Genomic DNA, 20,018 nt, shown 5'->3' on the forward strand with positions numbered 1-20,018 from the left:
ATAATTGTAACCTAACCAACTGACCCACTCCCAACATAAAGCCAGCCCCCTCCAATAAATCCTGGCCACACCCATGGTGTGAATTCTACTCTTGCATATTAAGTGAAGAATAGTAGGAACTATGTTCAGACCGTAGGGACGCAGGTGGCGCTGTGGGTTAAAGCCTCAGCGCCTAGGACTTGCCGATCGAAAGGTTGGCGGTTCGAATCCCTGCGGCGGGGTGCGCTCCTGCTGCTCAGTCCCAGCGCCTGCCAACCTAGCAGTTCGAAAGCACCTCCGGGTGCAAGTAGATAAATAGGGACCGCTTACCAGTGGGAAGGTAAACGGCGTTTCCGTGTGCGGCTCTGGCTCACCAGAGCAGCGATGTCACGCTGGCCACGTGACCCGGAAGTGTCTCCGGACAGCGCTGGCCCCTGGCCTCTTAAGTGAGATGGGCGCACAACCCCAGAGTCTGTCAAGACTGGCCCGTACGGGCAGGGGTACCTTTACCTTTACCTTTTTATGCTCAGACCAGGGTGCTGGTTGGGGCTATGAGGCTGCCTTCTTTGGAGAGGAAGATACCAAATCAACTATTAAATCAGTTTTCCATAGAATCATAGAATTGGAAGGGACCCCATGGGTTATCTAGTCCAAGGCCTTGCCCACAGCCGTCCCTGGATGGGCTCAAACCACCAAACTTCGGGTTAACAGCCAGACACAACTGACCCATTGTTTTAAATAGTTGTTTTAAACAATAACATTATATTATTCTTTTTGTCAACCACTTTTGTTTTGTCTTTTTTACACTCAATCGGTATACATTTTATGACATAAATAAATATTATTGTCCAATAAAATTTTGAAGGGCAAGTGGCCTGTTTCTGGAGCACCAAGAAGTAATTCAATGCCTTGGAGTCATTTGAGTTAAATTAGGGATGTGTAAACACCTCCCCCTGCCCTTCCCAAAAAGAGGCCACTGTCAATTATGGCAGCATCTTCTGCATTACAGCCTAATAGATTTGAATCTAATCAGATATGAATCCAAGGATAATACAAGACCAGTCTTTTGAATACATAGCTGCTACTAATCTGTAACGAAACAATCAAGCTGTCAGCTTTACACCATCAAAGTTGATATTTACACTCATTCTGTTAGTGTCCAATTTACAGCCGCCTTCTGAAAGTCTGATATTCGTAAGACACAAACAGGATAGACCTTGTACTGTTTCAAAAAGCTGTCTGAATTAGGAAAACACATGTTTTCTTCATCATAACCTCCAGGGCATCTCCAAAACACAGATTGCCAAAAGATATCTGAGATAAAAAAACATAGGCCAGGCCCCCAACCAATATGGATGGGGGCGGTGGCGGGGGGAAGAGTCCAATTCTCCATCACAGCTCTGATCCAAACATTCCCCTCCCCTAGAGCTGCTATGTAGCTGTGAATGGGAGAAACCTTCCTGAATTCTGTACGGCAGCATGTACAATGACAGTACCAAGTATTTTCCTTAACTGTAATTGGAAATAAAAGTTTTAGCTGTCTTTCACCTTCCAGTTATGACATATAAAACCAAGACTGCATAGGACGCAGCTGATAGCATTTTATTTAAAAATTAAGACACATAAGACCATTTATACAAAGTGTTTAGTTAAAAAAAGGATCAAGTTGTAAACTAGGAAGGTCTGAGAAGGAGCTTGCCATCCACAGCTAGCAAAATCCAAAGCATGGTTAATGCCCCAGAAGTGCAGAAGGCAGAACCCCTTTCTCTCTTCCCACCCCCTTTTTGAGTCAGCACAACGAGTATCGCCCTCCTTAGCAGCAATCCAAGCAAATGCTTGTTGTTTTGGGGTGGCTGGCGTACCCCATCAGTTCATTTAAAAATCAAAGTGTCCCATAAAAATAATGCAGGTTTCCTCCATCATAAAAAAGTGAAGATTTTCCTCTTTAGAATACATAAGACATTTGGGTAAGTCATTGGCAGCATCTCACAGTAAAGAATCAAGAATTATAAAGGCGTTTTGGCCAAGAGGTCTTCAGGTTGAGTAGCTTGTGAAAAAGTTACAGCTGTTTGGGTGTCAGAGACAATTTCTTACTGCTCTGAGGTGGGGTGAGGACACCCAGGGGTAGAGGAGAACTCCTCCTCTTCTTGGCCAACGCAGCTTGTTTTTCTTGAACTTTGTCCTAGAATAGAAGAAAGCCGAGAGTGAATGATCGACTGCTCATTCATGTGTCCAGAATCCCTGTGTTGTTTTTAGGTTTCAAGAGCAAACTCATGACACATACTCAGAGAGGAAAATATACAGAAAGCTGCATCTGGACACAGAGACCTAGTCTCTGTGTTTGTGCACTTACAACTTTAAAATACATGAGAAGGACCCCTATCCTCTGCTGTGTGACCATGTTTTAAAATGACAAGTGCCAAAGCATACATATATATCATATGTGGTGGGCATTCCAGCACAAAACTGAGAATTTATGAAAAGTCAAATCTGTACATGAGCAGGCTTAAGAATTCAACATTACAATGAGGGAATGTTACTCCCCGTTGCTACAGCTCAAACATTATTTCCAGAAATCACTAACATTTGCTGCATCGGGAATGCGATTTAAGTTGCAAAACTGGCAAGAGTGCTTTACAACCCTTTTCCGTTAACCGGAAAGGCAAGTCACTAGGTTCTAAGTTATACAGGCTAATGGGACAGGATTGCAAAGCTTCTTACATCTGCACTGGCTCTGAATGGTTTTTATATATTAAATTGTTTTTATATATTAAATTGTTTTTATTGTTGATGTTACTGCTTATCGCTTTGAGACGATTCAGAGAGATTCAAAAATGGAATTAAATTTTAAATATGCTCTCCTGATCTAATCACTAAATCACACAGATCAAGTCTGTTATCAAAGTCAGTCTCTCAGGTTTAAGTCCAACACTTTAGACCAGGAGTGGGGGACCTTTGGCCCTCCAGATATTGCTGAACAACAGCTCCCATATGCCCTAGCAAGCATGTCCAATGGCCAGGAATGTTGGCAGCTGTAGTTCACCAAGAGGGGCTAAAGGTTCCCCACACCTGATGTAGACAAACAGGGAGAGATGAAGCGATGAGACTTTCCAGGCCTCACTTCATCACAGCAAAGCTGTATATGCTTGAGGGCCAGGGGTCGGGAAGGTACCCACCATGCCACACTGCTGTCCTCTTGCATTTAACACTTTTGAGGGAGTTCCTGAACATTTAGTGTTGCATTCAACAAACTTTTACTCATGAGTTAGACCCAGTGAAATTAATGGCCGGGACTAACTTGGGTCTATTAATTTCACTGGGCCGACTCTAAAAGTTAGTTGAATACAACCTTCTCTCTCTCTCTCTCTCTCTCTCTCTCTCACACACACACACACACACACACACATTTTACCTTTTATTCTCATGCTCTACAAAAGCAAAGTGTGGCGCTGTGGTCTAAACCACTGAGCCTAGGGCTTGTGGATCAGAAGGTCAACAGTTTGAATCCCCACGACGGGGTGAGCTCCCATTGCTTGGTCCCAGCTCCTGCCAACCTAGCAGTTTGAAAGCACATCAAAGTGCAAGTAGATAACTAGGTACCGCTCCAGTGGGAACGTAAACGGCATTTCCTTGCACTGCTTTGGTTTGCCAGAAGCGGCTTATTCATGCTGGCCACATGACCCAGAAGCTGTACGCTGGCTCCCTCGGCCAGTAAAGCAAGATGAGCGCCGCTACCCCAGAGTCATCTGCGACTGGACTTAACAGTCAGGGGTCCCTTTATCGTTACCTTACAAAAGCAAAGAGGCCTTTGGCCACTAAGATGTATCTATGAGAACACTTACCAGCAAGTTAAATGTGTTAATGTGCATCTGTATATTGTGCAAATCTTCCAAAGGAACGCCTCTGAAGTGTTTGAGCGGCGAGCTCCCCACTTCCTTGATGGCCACAGCAAAGGGAACCATCCACTTCACACAGTCCTGTATTTCCCATAATTGATAACCTAGAAAATCAAGAGGACACCGCCTTTGTAAGTCATGCCTCTGCTTGACTTAGAACCACTGGATTTCTTCTCTTGTTAAAATGCAGCTTACCCGAAACCTTCTGCATCAGCTCACAAGAGGAGAAGTGATATAATGCAGAAGCAGCTAAAGCGCCATAGGAGTAGTCCAAACAGCCAACATCCAGCACGCAGAGATCCAAAAGCTGGAGAGAGGGGACAGAGAGCTTGAAAGGAAACGTTTCTAACGAAAGTGGTGGGTGAAATGTTTAAGGGCAGAATTCGTCCTTACCTCAGCTATCTGCACAAATATCTCCTGGGGGTATTGCGGTAGCAGCATCTCACAGATTTCATTTAGATAAGCAACCTGCATGTATATGTTTAGCCAGGACACAACCGTGAGGGGACTCAGATTCCAATTGAGTGCCTAGAAGAGAGCATGCACGTCAGGAGGTAAAGTGAGTTTCCTTAGCACCCACAGGGTATTTGCCTGCTCTTCTTTGCAAACACAACTGAACGTGGTTACGGACTGAAAACAGTCGTCGACTTTTGTAGCAGCTTTGATACAAAACCACAATGGGGCTCATCACAGCAAGCCTAGAAAGCTCTCTCCTTCGTGGGCACCAAAATGGGGGCTAAATAAATAACCTATGGGGAAGAGTCTATGCCAAACATGTAACAGAGGAGCAGATCAGGCCTTGATTCCACATACTAATGGTAGTACGCACAGGAGACACATGTGCATTCATTCCAATGCACTGAGGCTACAATTATGCTTAGCACAGAATCACAGTCAGAAGGGATTCCCAAGTCCAACCTCCTGCAATGCAGGTATCCGACATTCACTTTTACATCAGAGTGCAGAGGCAGGGCATCTCTGGAGTACGTCTTCACACAACACATAGTTAAACTATGAAATTCACTCCCTCAAGAAACAGTAATGGCCACCCACTTGGACTGATATGAATTAGAGTCTTGTTGCACTTGAGTCCTGTTTGCGGGCTTCCTTGGGAACCTGATGACCAGTGTGAGAATAATGGACCTTTGGCCTAATCCAGAATGCACACGTGGCAAGTGCAATCCTGCTGTCACACTGCACATTCATATACAGTGGTACCTCACTTTAAGAACGGTGCTTTTTACGAACGATTTGATTTACGAACCCCGCAAAACCGGACGTAGTGTCCTGGTTTGCGAACTTTACTTCGGTCTAAGAATGGAATCCAAATGGTGGAAGGGCACCGGCAGCGGGAGGCCTCATTAGGGAAAGCGCGCCTCGGTTTAAGTACGGTTTTGGTTTAAGAACAGACTTCCGGAACGGATTAAGTTCGTAAACTCAGGTACCATTGTACACACTTATGAATAAATAAATACGAGAGCCAGTGTGATGTAGAGGACAGGGTCTTTGCCCAAGGCGACTGGAGTTAAAATCCCTACTCAACTATGAACTTCCATAGGTGACTTTGTGCCAGTTACTCTCACTTAATCTTACACAGGGCTGTTGCAATGATTAAAGAGAGGGCTGGGTTAGAAAGAGAAAGAAATCCCATGCATTATTACTCTGAGGTTGCACTTACACCTACTTGTAAGCACTACTACTACTAACAAGAACTTACTGCAAGTTACAGAATTAGTACACAGATGGAATTTGGGTCACTTTCACCATGGACTTACAAAATGTACTACTCTATGTCAAAATGCACCAGCAGTCTTTCACGCTGAGCCAAGCTGTTTCAAATGTCTCAAAATGGACAGGAGATTTCTATCTACACAGCTATAAAAGATTCACTGATAATGGAAGATAAAGAACTGAAAGACAGACATGCCACTGATTAACTAACATGCTTTTGGCAACAAAAAGTGCTGCCTTTTCACCATGGCTGATTGCACTGAGTGGCTTGGGAAAGGCTTTGCTCAAGGTAAGGTACTGAGGATGCGACTTTAAAAAAAGCAGAATGCAATTTTCCCTACAATCCATTCCAAGCACACAGAGAGAGAATCACATTTACCTTCATAATGATGAGTTCCATACTAAGAATTTCTTCTTCAGTACAAGCCCCATCTGTAACATATGCAAACTGCTGCAGCTTTGGAGGATAGATTTCCTGAAACATGGAAGACGGGACATCAATGCATTGTCAACAGTGGTAAATGGCAAAGCCAGATGGTTCCAGACACTGACAGCTATCAATGCCTAATTTTGGGGGGGGGGGGGTAACAGCACTATTCTGATGTACAGGGATATTTCCTGAACTCAGATCAATTAGGCCCAGCAGCAAATGTAATAGCAACTTTATGGCTGCTGTTAAGAGCACAAGATCCATCAAGGATCATAGCCTCTTCGATCAAAATGGCCAAGACGGCAGGTGACAGAGCCTTTTACTTTGAAATGTGTGTGAAAACACAGCCTTGCTCTCTTCCTGCAGTTTGCAGCCCCATATCTGTTCATTTCTATGATATTACCAGCTGCAGTGGGGAGGGAAATACAAAGAAGGACTTTGAGGAACCAGGATTTGTACACAAGAGTTGGTGTTCTTATCAAATTTACAAAGATGTCTTCTACAAAAAAGTGCTTAAGGCTTATCACACATCTGCCAGTATGTCAACGTCACTGGTGTGTGTCTGATTCATCTTAAAACAGTGAGGCAAGTGAAAGGCAACTTCAGTTTGGTTTTACTGAACTTTAATGACGAACACACACACACACACACACACACACACACACACACACACTTTAGTTATTAATGTTAAATAGTAGCTTGAGTGCTTTCAGGCAGAGTGGCAACCTACAAGTACCATAAAACGTAAATAATTCTTGGAAGAGTAAAAATGTTTAAATGTGGCATTTCACTGCAGAATTTAGACCAGAGGTCAAAACTGGACTGGAAGGTGGCAGAATGTACTTCTGATAACATGGATTGTTACTAAAGTAACCCATGCTTTGAAACAGACGTGTTAACCTCGTAAGGCAGCTTTCCCCAGCTGTTTCAATCAGAAGGTTTTGTGCTCCAACTTCCATCAGCCCCAGCCAACATCACCAAGGATGATGCGAATAGTACTCCAACATCTGCAGACTACTAATGATTCCTCCAAGCTTAAAAGATTATGTTTTATATAAAAAATAGTATTGTAGGAGCAGAACAACAAAGCCCAAACCATTTTCAATCCCAGATTGCAATCCATCAAAAGATGGCTCACAAAAGAATAGACATCCAGCTTCTTTTACTTTAAGAGTGTGATCCTATACATATTTACTTGAAAGCAAGTCTCACCATGTTAAGTGGAGATTGCACCACAGAAAATGCATTTAGGTTTGCAGGGCAAGACTCGTTTTACCTCAAGCTTTGCGGCTATGAATAAGGATGAAATTCCAATAAGTTGCAGAAGTGTCTTTACAATATTCTGTTGCGTGGCCATGAACCGATCGAAAAAATCCTGTGCCAAATAAAATGTCTCTCTATGAAGCTTGTAGACTTCGCAAACCTGCAGGAGACAGAAGGGTGTCATTCTGCTTCTCAGCTGCATAACTCCATGATGAACTAGGGACTTTCTTAATGTGAAGCTCAGTGGAGCTACAGTTGTACCTTGGTTTTCGAACAACTTAGTTCTTGAACATTTTGGCTCCTGAATGTTTTGCGAACTATTTTTTTGAAGCCGAACGTCCAACACTGCTTCCAATTGGCTGCAGGAGCTTCCTGCAGTCAACTAGAAGTCGTGCCTTGGTTTCTGAACATTTTGAAAGTCGAACGGACTTCCAGAATGGATTCCATTTGAGAACAAAGGTACAACAGTATAGTGTTTCCTAAAGATGAGCTGATTTAGTTTATGACATAGCTATGCTTTGCTGCCCCAAAATATGTTCATTTTTTGTACTATAAGCAGAGCTGATTCAAGACATTTTGCTGCCCCAAGCAAAGGACTACATGCTGCTCCCCGCCCTGCAAAAGAAGTACAAAACCCAACCTAACTGGAAGTTGAATCTTACTTCAGCAGCCACCTCACTTTGCACTGGGCCAGCTGGAACTGCAAATGGAATGAACTACTTGCTAGCAGAACATCACAAAGTTTTCCTAGGATCTGGAGCACCCTGGGGCCTTTGTTTTGGAGGCCTTAGTCTGACAATATGAATACATGCTGAATGCCCATAACACGAAAACTGAAGGGAAGCCCCTGTGGCAGCAGCAAAAATAAATAAGAAGTCTCCCTGCACTGATAAATGCAAAAAAAAATGGACTGGAGTGCAGAAAAACGCCTGTTAGAGGGAAGAAAGGATACAGCAATGTTTGCCACAATAAAAAGATGGGATAGGGACTGGAAATATTTCCCCTCGTTGCCCCTCTCTAACATTTTGGCAGAGAAACATAGAAGTGAACCAAAGTGCAGTAAACATTTGTTTCTTCACCGAAGCATAAAGCCTACAATGAAGAAAATTTGCTGAAACTAGAAGAATGTTTTCCTTAAGTGTTACTGTCTTTGCAGAGAGAGTGTTTGTTTTCCTATAAAGAGCAATTGCCAGGCTATGACAAGGAGAGTCAATTCATGATTTGCGAAGGGGACTCCTTTTTGCTTTGCCTATGGCTGTTGTACAAGGCAAAACAGCTCCAAGAAACTGAGGCCTGATTGTAGGGACCAGGACCTACCCTCAGGATCCGTCCATTGAAATGGAAATGAGCATCCTAGGACTTGTATGGGCATGAAAATGGCTTATCCTGCTTGGGAGATCCAATCCCTACCACGCCCAAATGCACACACACTGATTGACAATACTGGGAGCCCTGGGCACTGTTCTGGCTACCCAACTGCTATCTGCTTAGCTATGAAGTGCCCCAACACCTATGTCCCCTTTCATTTCCCATGGCATCTTAGCGCTTTAGTTTTCTAAAAATCCCAATGCTTCTGAGAACAACCTTCCGAGCATCCACTTTTACCAGAGTGCCTTTTTGAAGCTGTTGTGTGCATGTCCATCTCCGAACTCTCCCCACCACCTTCCTTCCCTATTAGCAACTCTTGATATTCCTCACCTGGATCTCTAGTCCATTCTGAACCAGCTCTATCAGACGGGCAGCAATCTATCCTATGCTAGGAATAGAACTAGGAGCAACTGAAGGAGGAAGTTCCCCTACTACCAGAGTAGTAGTTCCAAAACACACTCTGCTCCCAAGGAAACTCCAGGCAGACTATGATAACAATCTCAAATCGATGTGTTCATTGTTTCAAATGTTAGCATAAGAAGACAGTCTCACCTCCATTAGCCAGTCTAGAAGAATCACCCGCATTTTAGGTTGCAAGAGTGGATGCCTTTGCAGATATAGTTTATCCCTCACATATGCCCGTTCTTTTATTATCATGTTTTTCCATACTTCATCCCTATTTGCCCAGCTGCAGGAGAGAGAGAAAGAACAAGAGGAAATGTGGGGGGGGGGGGGGAAAGCGTAACAGGCAATAATGGAACAGGAGGCCATGAAATTAGGAAAAATTACCCCAAAACAGGCAATGGCGAATCTCTAGATGAAGCAAGGCTTTGGTGCATGAAAGGAGAGAAGTTTGGGCTTCCCAGCTCATCATCTTTCTCTGGTGTTGGGATCAGCATATGGGGATGCGCGCAGACATCATAGTTTGAAAACGGCTATTGAAGAAAAAATAAAAAGGGGGAGCCATTCAATCTCACAGTTATAAAGTTCATTGAACAGTTGATTAGTCTTCCCCACAACAAATTCAGAAAGAGTTAAAAGGCAAGTGTTTTTAGTCACCGCGCTCGAATAGATGGCAATTTACCTTTCATATGTTCGCCTCTGAAAAAAGCTATTGTTGCTTCAAGAGAAGAGACAAATGGTCACCAACTCAGCAAGCGGTCTTTTTAAAAGAGCACTTGTGACACTGCACTTGCTCTGCCAGGCACAAAAATATTCTGCATGAAGGAAAACAGGCTTTCAGTTTCAGAATTCCATCTGTTTATTTTCCACCTGATGGCAATATCCTTGATAGTAGAAATCAAGAAACAGAGGGATTAGGACTTCAGGTGGGGAGGAAACAGATGGAAGTCCCAAACAGTTATCCTGTTTTCTCTGAGTTCCTGTGGTAATGAACACAAAAAGTAAAACAATGCTGGCTGCTTTTTAAAAAACAAAAAAGGTTGTTGCCCCCGCAATGCATGCACAAGAATAACTAAAAGTGTATGAATTTAGCTGTTTTGGGATTACAATACAACTAATCTTAACAGAAAACTTTGGATGCCAAACGCAAATTGGCACACACAGCATTCCTCTCATTCTGGAATTGTATGCTTTGGAAAATTATACTCATGTGAAACTAGCACATCAAGGAGAAACTGAAGTATGTTAGCTATGTACAAGGGAAGGAATACAAACTCCCAGCAGTATATGGAATCTTCAAGCTGATAACTGATGTTGCAGATATTTTGCAGAAAGGGTTGCATTAGCAGCGCACTGGAACACTTTACTCCAAATCCCAAAAGTGATTTCTAGGCTTCAAAATTCTTTTACACACGCACACAACTCAACTTTTCTGAACAGTTGCCTCTTCTTTAACACCTTTAAAAGCCACAGCTCTCTGTTTAATCATAGTGAAAATTGCATGTGCAAGGGCTTACATGAAAAACAGCTCAAAACTGCTGGTCTGTTATAACTAGATCACTGAAAGTCACCACTGGGATGAACATAAATGGTGACTCAACATGAAACCAACATCTTTACCAGACCGTGTTTCTGGACTCTATATGCATCAATTAGTTTTAGAGCAAAAACCCAAAGGATGTCAGATGAAGCAGAATAGTACTATATCCAGCAAAAGTTCCATCTGTATTCTGACCCGGGCCCACAAGAAATTCCTTCAGAAAGTTGTGCTGCTTTCCTCCTCCTGCTCCTTGCTTTGCTTTCTCCTCCTCAACATGTTTGTTTGACATTTATGCCCCTAAATAATCTATACTGAAGTTACAGTGGACATATGGCTGGCAGGAAGCAACAAACCCAGAAGGCAGCTTGGAACAAGGCTAGATGCCTAATGCTTAGAATTCATTTAGCAACCTAGAATCTGGATTCACATCCAAAACCTACACTACAACAGTACAGCATAAGCAAAACCTTGTGGGTACAGATCTCACTGTCTCAAAGCCTTTTGAGAAGAAAGCCACAAGTAAGTGCATGTTACTTCTTAGGGCCAAGGGATCCCCATACCTGTTTTAAACATTGTCCATTTTCGCAAATCAGCTCTAAATTATTCTTTGTCCTACTTAGGCTGGGAGATCAACACACTCCTTCCTTATTCTGAAAGTACCAGGTCTCACAACACAGCAAGTGCCAAAGAAACAAAATGGCTAGTTCTGCAGCAATCACAGCACACAAAGCGCTGCTCTTTGATTTTTTCCATCTTTGGAAAGCAAGAAGAGTTTCTTTATCATCCCCTGCTCAAATGAAGGTGCAACATGGAAAGCAACACATCACTTCTACAAAAAGCACCATCACCAGGTAAGGGTATGGGGACAAAACAAGATAACTGGTATTCAGCAGGTGAAAAAGCATGTTGAAGGGAACAAAATTACAGCTCTTTTTCTAGCTCAGCTTACCTGCATAGGCCCATAAAAACTATGTTGATTTCAGCTAACATACCACAATTTATCACAAGCTGCTTCTTAATCAAGCTACCTGTGCATGAGTTAAAAGAAAGAGGGCTAGTTTGAGAAATAGCGAGCATTTTTAGCTATGGCACAATCGTCTTGAGAACCACATGCTGAAAAAATCTGCTTTTGCCAACTGGGCAATATAACCATGCTTTATTAATGTAAAAAGGGAGCTAGCTGTGTTGCAATTAAAAGTTCTAGCTTTATGTTAGGCTGATAGTACCAATGAACTCTGCACACTTTAAGTGGGACTGACCATCCAGTCAATGGAACAGTCAAGCATATTTCAAGTCATAATTCACTGGGTTTCTTTTTTTTTTAAGCTTCTCTTGTTTTTCCAATAGCTGGGTATATGGTGTTGATAAAAGATCCATTCTCATTAGTGTCAGAAACCAATTCATACCAAGAAGTAGCTTATGCAGCTGTGTCTAGTTCTTGATGCCACAAGTTAAGGACATTGACAAGATAGGTGTGCAGAGAAGGGTGACCAAGGTTATCAAGGTTCTGGAAATCCAGGCCTTACAAGGAACAGTTGAGGGGAGTTGGGTATGTTTAGCCTGAAAAAGAGATGACTGAGGGGAGATATGATAGCTATCTTCAAATATCTAAAGGGCTGTCACATGGAAGGTGGAACAAGACTGTTTTCTCCTGCTCCAGAGGTTAGGACCCAAGCCAATAGCTTCAAGTTACAAGAAAAGAGGTTATGACTAAGCATCAGGAAGAACTTTTTGATGGTAAGAGCTGCTCAACAGCGGAATGGACTTCCTCTGAAAGTGGTGTAGTCTCCTTCCTTGAAGGTTTTAAAGCAGAGGTTGTATAGCCATCTGTCATGGGTGCTTTAGTTGAGATTCCTACACTGTAGGGGGTTGGACTAGATAACGCTCAGGGTCTTTCTAACTCTATGATTCTATGAATGCTACACCATAGACTACAGAGCTGCTGTTGAGCTGTCAGATGGCTTCATAAGCCTTCAAGATAGCCAGCACAACATATTGTTACAGCAAAGCACTTTCTCCATATAGGAACAGTTGCTGTGCCAACAGCTTTATTGCTGAGCAAGAGCTGCAAGGCCAATGCATTTTATGCAAACTTTTGCTTTGGAAATGTAACCATGCAGCTGTTTGAGCTTTATTCTACACACTATTGAAAAGGAAAAGGGTAGGTAAAATAGTTAATGTAAATTATTCCTATGATCTCCAGAATATCTAAAATATTCTGCAAGTGCAGGCAGAATATTGCAGTTGTACATGATGCAAGGCAACACCATGTGGAACGACACACCTAAGGCTATTAAACACACTGTGATGAAGGGCTGGGAGATATCTGGTTTTCAAAATCACGATATCTCACCAGTTAAGTATCACAATATCTCTATATATATCTGCAGTAGCAGAGGGCTTAGTTGCGCCTCCCTGCAGCAGCAGAGGGTCCTGCCGTATCTCTCCATGGTAGCGGAGACTGCACTTCCCCACAGCAGCAGATGGCCTTGCCATGCCTCCCTGCGGCGGCAGAGGATGTGCCATGGTTCCCTGCAGCACCAGAGGGCCTTGCGCCTCCCCGCAGTGGCAGAATTTCCTGCCATACCTCTCCATGGCAACAGAGGGTGTACTGCACTTCCCTGCAGCAGCAAAGGGCTTTGCTACACCTCCCCATGGTGGCAGAGAGTCCTGCCATACCTCCCTGCTGCGCTTCCCCGCAGCATAGGGCCTTGCCATGCCTCTTCATGGGGGTGGAGGGTACACCGTGCTTCCCTGCAGCAGCCGAAGGCTTTGACATGGCTCCGTATGACGGTGGAGGGCCATTGAATTCAGTGGGGCTTGCTTGTGAGTAGACATGTGTTTGCTTGCCCTGCTTACCGAAAAACACCCTCCCCATCAATCTCACATAGTATCCAACCTCCCATTTCTGCATAAGGCAACCAGCTAAATCTTCTCTCTGTTACCCACCCCGAAGGGTCCTCATCCCACCAGTCTCATTTAAATAAATAAATAAATAACTTTCCTTTTTTATATAGCAGTTTTATCCACCGGTTGGGGTGAGTGTGAGAGAAGAAGCGCTTTCCAGTTCTTTGTTTATGTTCAACAATATGGCGATTTATCACACAGCCCTATTGTGATGTGGCATAATTGGGTTAGCAACCACAAAAGCACTCATGAAGGAGCCATGATCTAGTTCTGAGTAGTGGACCTAATTAGACATCATGTTTTCTCAACCATCTTATTTTAGAAATATGCATGGTTTGATTTGTAAACTTAAATTTAGTATTTAAGGAATCTTAAGAAACAAGTTGGTCACTTATTTCCATCAAAACTTTGCCAGGTCAGTTGATGGATCTCACCTCTGCAAAATGGGGAAAAAGACCAGACAGTGTGGTGAAAGCCAGTTAACCCTCCCTGGTCAAACCTGATTAGTTAATATTGTATCTTCCCTATGATGACAAAAGGGAAGGAAACTCCCTGCTCATAGGGAAAGGTCCAGAAAGTGAATGCTGAACAGGCTGACCAACAACTGGAATAGGGAGTTGTAGGAAGCAGAGTCCACAGCAAACAAAGCCTATCTGCTATGGTAGCATTAGCTTTTAGATCTCCAGCTGCCTTAATTGGGAAGGTATACCACATTTTGGATTAGCCTGTGGACAAAAAAAAGCAAAAAAAAAAAAAAAAGCAGCAACATTTCCTGATCACTGTTTCCGCAGTTTAACTACCACCCTGAAAACTGTCACAATAGACAAAGGAAGCTGATGCAGTCTTTTCAGCTCCAGCCAATTTCATCTCTGTACACAAAGATTATGCAGGCTCATTTCAACAAAAATGGAGCTCTTCATAGTCCTATGTGCATAGCAAAGAGATGGAAATGAAAAGTGGGACTTTTTCTAAAAAAGATGCAAAGCCCAAATATTTTTGGTTTCCTTTTCAAGGGACCCTACTGCTCACTGACAAATCTGGGAGTCCAGGGCATCTAGTGATACGAGAATTCACAAATTTTGTCTCGAACCTTCTAATTAAGATTGTGGCTTGAATAAGAGCAATTAGTACATTCATAGGTAAAGCTGAGCTAAGACATCCATACCAGAACTCAAAACACTTGGTCACTACATTGCAACTTATTGCACCCTTCCAACATTTCACAGCTTAAAGATAGGGACATGCCACCTACTGGGCTCTACTGGGTTACATTTACTTGGCAACAGCCTGTCCTCTTCCAGTGGAAAAGCCTGGACAATGGGTGATATTCAACATTAGTCCTACTCTGAGTGGACCCATTGAAGTTAATGGGCATTACACACTTAGGTTCGTTAATTTCAAGGGTTTCCTCTGGTTAGGATTTAGTTGAATGTAACCCATTGTGTTTAATTCAGTTTGGTTAAACGTATTACTGGGGAAAACATAGTCTAAAAATACTGTATTTGAAGCGTATGAAAAGGTACCCTATTCATGGCATGATGCCTTTGTGAACACATGAATATGCATCAGATGTAGGCAGCATCTCCCACCTCTCTCTGCTCAGAAATGCAGAATCTACAGGCTCTGGGCAAAGCTGAAACCTTGAAAAGTGAGAACTTCCAACAACTCCAGCTAACATCGCAGTCCCTATTTTATCCTACCACAGGTACACGGGACCAATAACAACAAATATGCCTCTGTGCCTGGGAACTAGAGAAAGTTGGAACTGATCGTATCTTCTAAGACTCATAGGTGTGATGGAGGGATGGGGAACCTGTGACCATCCAGATGTTGCTGGACTCAAACTCCCATTATGCCTCAGCCAGCATGGCCAGTGGTCAGGTTTGATGGAAGCTCTGCAAGAGGTGGAGGGCCACAGGTTCTCCACACTTGGCTTAATGCTTTAGGACCCAACAGAGCTATACAAATTAAAACACTATCACTGAATACCAGTCCAACGCCCAAGTAATTACCTGGCTCTCATTCTGTTTCTTCTTGGTCATTTCTGATTTAGCAACTTCTTCATCTGGATCCTGTAAAAACTACATGGAAAAGAATGAAGTGAGGTTTACCAGTCTGCAGTAAATGGAGGTGGGGGGTGGTGGAGAGAAGTGGCTCTGGGATTATATGACTCTGGCCCTGCTTGTGAGCTTTTCACAGGCATCTGGTTGGCCACTGTGAGAACAGTGACTAGATGGGCTTTTGGCCTGATTCAGTCTCCCTATGCTATAGTCTTAAGGCTGTTCATGAACATTAGCTATCATAACAAGGAAGTTAAAATACAGGCTTTACATATGCGATGGCTGTTCTCATGCGTTTCACTACTCATTTTGGATACGGTTAAAGGTAAAGGGACCCTAACCCCTGACCATTAGGTCCAGTCGTGGCCGACTCTGGGGTTGCAGCACTCATCTCGCTTTATTGGCCGAGGGAGCCAGCGCACAGCTTCCGGGTCATGTGGCTAGCATGACTAAGCAGCTTCTGGCGAACCAGAGCAGCACACAGAAACGCCGTTTACCTTCCCGCCGGAGCGGTACCTATTTATCTACTTGCACTTTGACGTGCTTTCGAACTGCTAGGTTAGCAGGATTGGATACGGTTACATGAGCACAAATGTACAGTGGTACCTCGGGTTACAGATGCTTCAGGTTACAGACTCCACTAATCCAGAAATAGTACCTCAGGTTAAGAACTTTGCTTCAGGATGAGAACAGAAATCATGGTCCGGGGCCCGGTGGCAGCGGGGGCCCCATTAGCTAAAGTGGTGCTTCAGGTTAAGAACAGTTTCAGGTTAAGAACGGACCTCTGGAACGAATTAAGTTCTTAACCCGAGGTACCACTGTACTACCATCTATTCTGGGAAGATAGGCTCCACCAAGATATACCAGCTAGCACATGTCTACATAATTATCTTTTGCCTTTTGCCTTTAGCCAAGGTTAAACCTAAGTGTAAATGGAAAAACCTAAGGAAATTGTAGTTTCCACCATGTACATTGCAACTATTTTACTTATGTGGAAGTGGCGTGGGGGGGCAGTGTGCTTGCTAAAAGTCAGCAATTCAATTTTTTACTCAAAGTTAGGCAAAGGATTTATTTAGCTGGGATTGAGTATAGAATCACTCAAATGAGAATTGAGCAGCTAATCAATTGAGTAAGTCAAGTATTTTGAATGCAGTAAGAATGAAAATAGATACTTTTATCACTGTGCTTGATACTTTTGCTAGCTACAATAAAATAAAATAAAATAACCCATCATTATGAAACAAGGAAGTTAACTTTTTAGAAGTTACTAAGTTTCCAAACTAGTGTTCAATTCTTCTCAGAGCAGATGACTTGATGTGGAGAGGGTACTTCCTGGTTCTTGCAGCCAGAAAGATGGAGCCATAGGTGGTGCTGGGCAGCGGCCCTTGCCCCAAACAGCTGTTTGTATACCTGTTCAGAGATACCTGCTGTTATCAGCAGGTGGCCCGTAGGAGAATACAGTGGTGCCCCGCAAGACCAATGCCTCGCAAGACGGAAAACCCGCAAGACGAAAGGGTTTTCCGTTTGCGAGTTGCTTCGCAAGACTAATTTCCCTATGGGCTTGCTTCGCAAGAAGAAAGCCCATAGGGAAATCTCCGGGGACCTCTTTTAAATGCTGGCGGTGGGGAGCAAAGCCTTCCCCCCCCCCCCCCGGCCTTCAGAAGAGGCCCAGGAAGGCCGGCGGGGGCCGAAAGGCTTTGCTCCCCACCACCAGCATTTTAAAAGCAGTCCAGGATAGCAGGGAAGCACTTCCCGCTATCCTGGACGGCTTTTGAAGGCAGGCGGGGGGGGGAGCAAAGACTCCCCCCCCCGCCCGCCTGCAGAAGAGGTCCTGGACCTCTTCTGAAGGCGGGTGGTGGGCAAAAGTCTTTGTCCCCCCTTCCTGCCTTCCCGGGGGCTTTTAAATCGCCCCGGGACAGTGGAGAAGTCCTCCGCTGTCCCGGGGTTTTTTAAAATGCTGGGGGTGGGAAGAAAAGCCCTTGTCCCCCCCCCCCCCCAGCCTTCAGAAGTGGTCGGGGGACAGACTGTCCCCGGACCTGGTCTGAAGGTGGTTTCCATAGGAACGCATTGATTGATTTTCAATGCATTTCTATGGGAAACCGTGCTTCGCAAGACGAAAAACTCGCAAGAAGAAAAAACTTGTGGGACGAATTAATTTCGTCTTGCGAGGCACCACTGTATATGTTCTGTAGTATAGTACATGCATTTCATGCAGGTTCAATCCTGACATCTCCAGGTAGACCTGGGAACATGTTCCGTCTAAACCACTGAAAGCCACTGAGCTTAATGGACCAGTAGTCTGACACAGACCTGGTTCGTGTAACATGGTCAATAAAGCTATGGCTTAGTAAGAAGACTCTACCATCAATCTTTAGCTACAGTGTGTGGCTAGTGAGGAGAGAGTGCGGCCGCAAGTTCCCAGTCAGGAAAACATGCTAAACGAAACCTTGGCTTAGCACAGTGTGGTGCAGCAGTAAAAAGGGCTCTTCTTTGAGAACACGCCCGTTTGTGTGGGCTTCGTAAGCCACAGCTTGGCTTACTATGGCGAGCAAATCAGCCTCAGGATAAGGCAGCTTCCTTTGCTCCTAACCTTGCCTGGGACTTACCATGCAGAGTGACATTCTTCGCTTTACAGACTATTTAACCAAACTAAAATAGGCAATCAACTGACCAGTATGCTAATCCTATCTTCAGGAGTAGATAATGTAGAAAAAGGCTTTGGGTGAGTGTGAGTCATAACGCTGTTTTTCCTTTCAAACGGATACAGTTGCTAGTTACATGATCTGATTTGGGCAGTGCTCTTCGATGACTGGAGTTGTTCCCCCACAAATACAGGCACTTACTGTGGCAACATCAGCTTTTCTCTTGCGGGTTCGAACAGTGAAGTCGGTGGGAGCTTCATCTTTCGTGGGAGTGTTCTTGTCCTTGCGATCACTGCAGAGTGTGGAAGATTCAGTCCTATGAAGCCATGCATTATAAAAACATGTTTTCACCGAAGAAAACATTTATGAGGTTCACAAGAGTGCACCCTTTCACCCACTTGTCAACACGCTTGTTCATACATGGTGTTGAGAGTTTCTTTTGTATTTGCTATACAGGGAGTTCCAGGCTTACAAGTTCCTCCTGAAACAGGATTTGCAAGGGGGCATTCCAAGTCTACAAGCTGCCTTTAAAACAGGCCTTGCTAAAGGTTAGAGCAGTGGTTCCCAAACTCTCTTCATTCCCCAGACCACCTTGGAAATTGCTGGTGGCCTTGGCAGACCTTAATTTTTCTGCCTGTTTCAGCAACTGTAAAGCAGTGAGCTAGATGCTACTTGATTTTAAACTGCATTTTAACAGACATGCCAAGGCCCACCTAAACGAAGTGCTCCATGGCCTGTAGTTTGGGAACCCCTAGACTACAGCAGTGCATACAACTCACCTGGATTTGGACATGGTAGTCTGGAGAGATCAAGACTTCAACCCTGGGGTGGGGGAGAGAGAGAGAACTGCAGTGATGAATCTGCAAACACTTTCAATTCATATAAATATCTCAGTTAGTGTGGCTTACTTTTAAAGAAAAAAGGTAAAATGGAGGAAAATGTATAGGAAGAAAGGATGAAAATTTAGGATTGGTAAAGGCTTAGAAAGGCAAAAGAGAAAAAACACTGATATGAATCTCAAACACAAAAAACGAACAGAAAAGCCTCCAAAAAATGTTGCAGGCCCAAATAAGCCTTCTGCAGCAACAGCATGGAGATGAAACAGTTGCACATCTGGGGGATTAAAAAACTGCATGCAAACCCACATTTTGGTAAGTTTCATTGGGGAGCGTGTGTGTCTTTTCACCCAGAAAAAGAGGCACCGGGTAAGGAAAAAGGGGCTAACCCTCTTAACACCCTGTTAACTGCACCCATCCAAGTTACTCAATGTGAAAGCAATTACGGGAAAACTTGACCCAGCCACCTCTCAATACCCCCCCAAAAAACCCCAATAAATCCAAAATAATATAAACAAAATCACCACCTACATACAAGGCAGCATGCTAACTCCCCCCACCCAATATTTATAACGGGGTTAAACACTCCCCCCAAAAAACACACCCCAAGACAAAGAAAATGCAAGAATGGAAAGAAAATGCACCCCTCTCGCCTCGTTTCAAGGTGCCCGAGAGTAGAAGGAGAGGCTGTCATTTCACACACACCCCAGTGCCCCTGGAGAAATGCCTGGGAAACCCCTCTGAATCCAGATCCCCTAACTGTGGGCAAGGGTGAGGGGCTCCTCTTTCCTCCCCCCACCCCCCACTTTACCAGGAGCAGAGGTCGGCCAGCCGGCCGGCGTTGGCAGTGTGGCTGGCGGCTTCGTGGGCGGGCCGGCGGGACACAGGAAGGCGGGCTCCTCCTTGCTGCTGCTGCTGCTGCCGCCGCCGTCCTCTCGCCTCCTCACGGCGCGCCGGCTCCCGT

General features: G+C 44.2%; 1 protein-coding gene across 1 annotated transcript; it reads right to left on the reverse strand.

Moving 5' to 3' along the window:
- Window positions 1-1,565: 1,565 nt before the first annotated feature.
- Window positions 1,566-20,002, reverse strand: CCNE1 (cyclin E1). The gene is made up of 12 exons (XM_083750534.1): window positions 19,866-20,002; window positions 18,998-19,040; window positions 18,420-18,510; window positions 15,529-15,597; window positions 9,457-9,602; window positions 9,220-9,355; window positions 7,313-7,459; window positions 5,986-6,081; window positions 4,269-4,403; window positions 4,071-4,182; window positions 3,822-3,979; window positions 1,566-2,161 (listed from the first exon to the last, which is right to left on the reverse strand). The coding sequence occupies exons 2-12, from the start codon at window positions 19,009-19,011 to the stop codon at window positions 2,039-2,041; spliced, it is 1,227 nt and encodes a 408-aa protein (XP_083606660.1). The 5' UTR covers window positions 19,012-19,040; window positions 19,866-20,002; the 3' UTR covers window positions 1,566-2,038.
- Window positions 20,003-20,018: the final 16 nt, after the last annotated feature.

Source organism: Podarcis gaigeae (assembly GCF_964106915.1).
Source record: "Podarcis gaigeae genome assembly, chromosome: 8".
NCBI lineage: Eukaryota > Metazoa > Chordata > Lepidosauria > Squamata > Lacertidae > Podarcis > Podarcis gaigeae.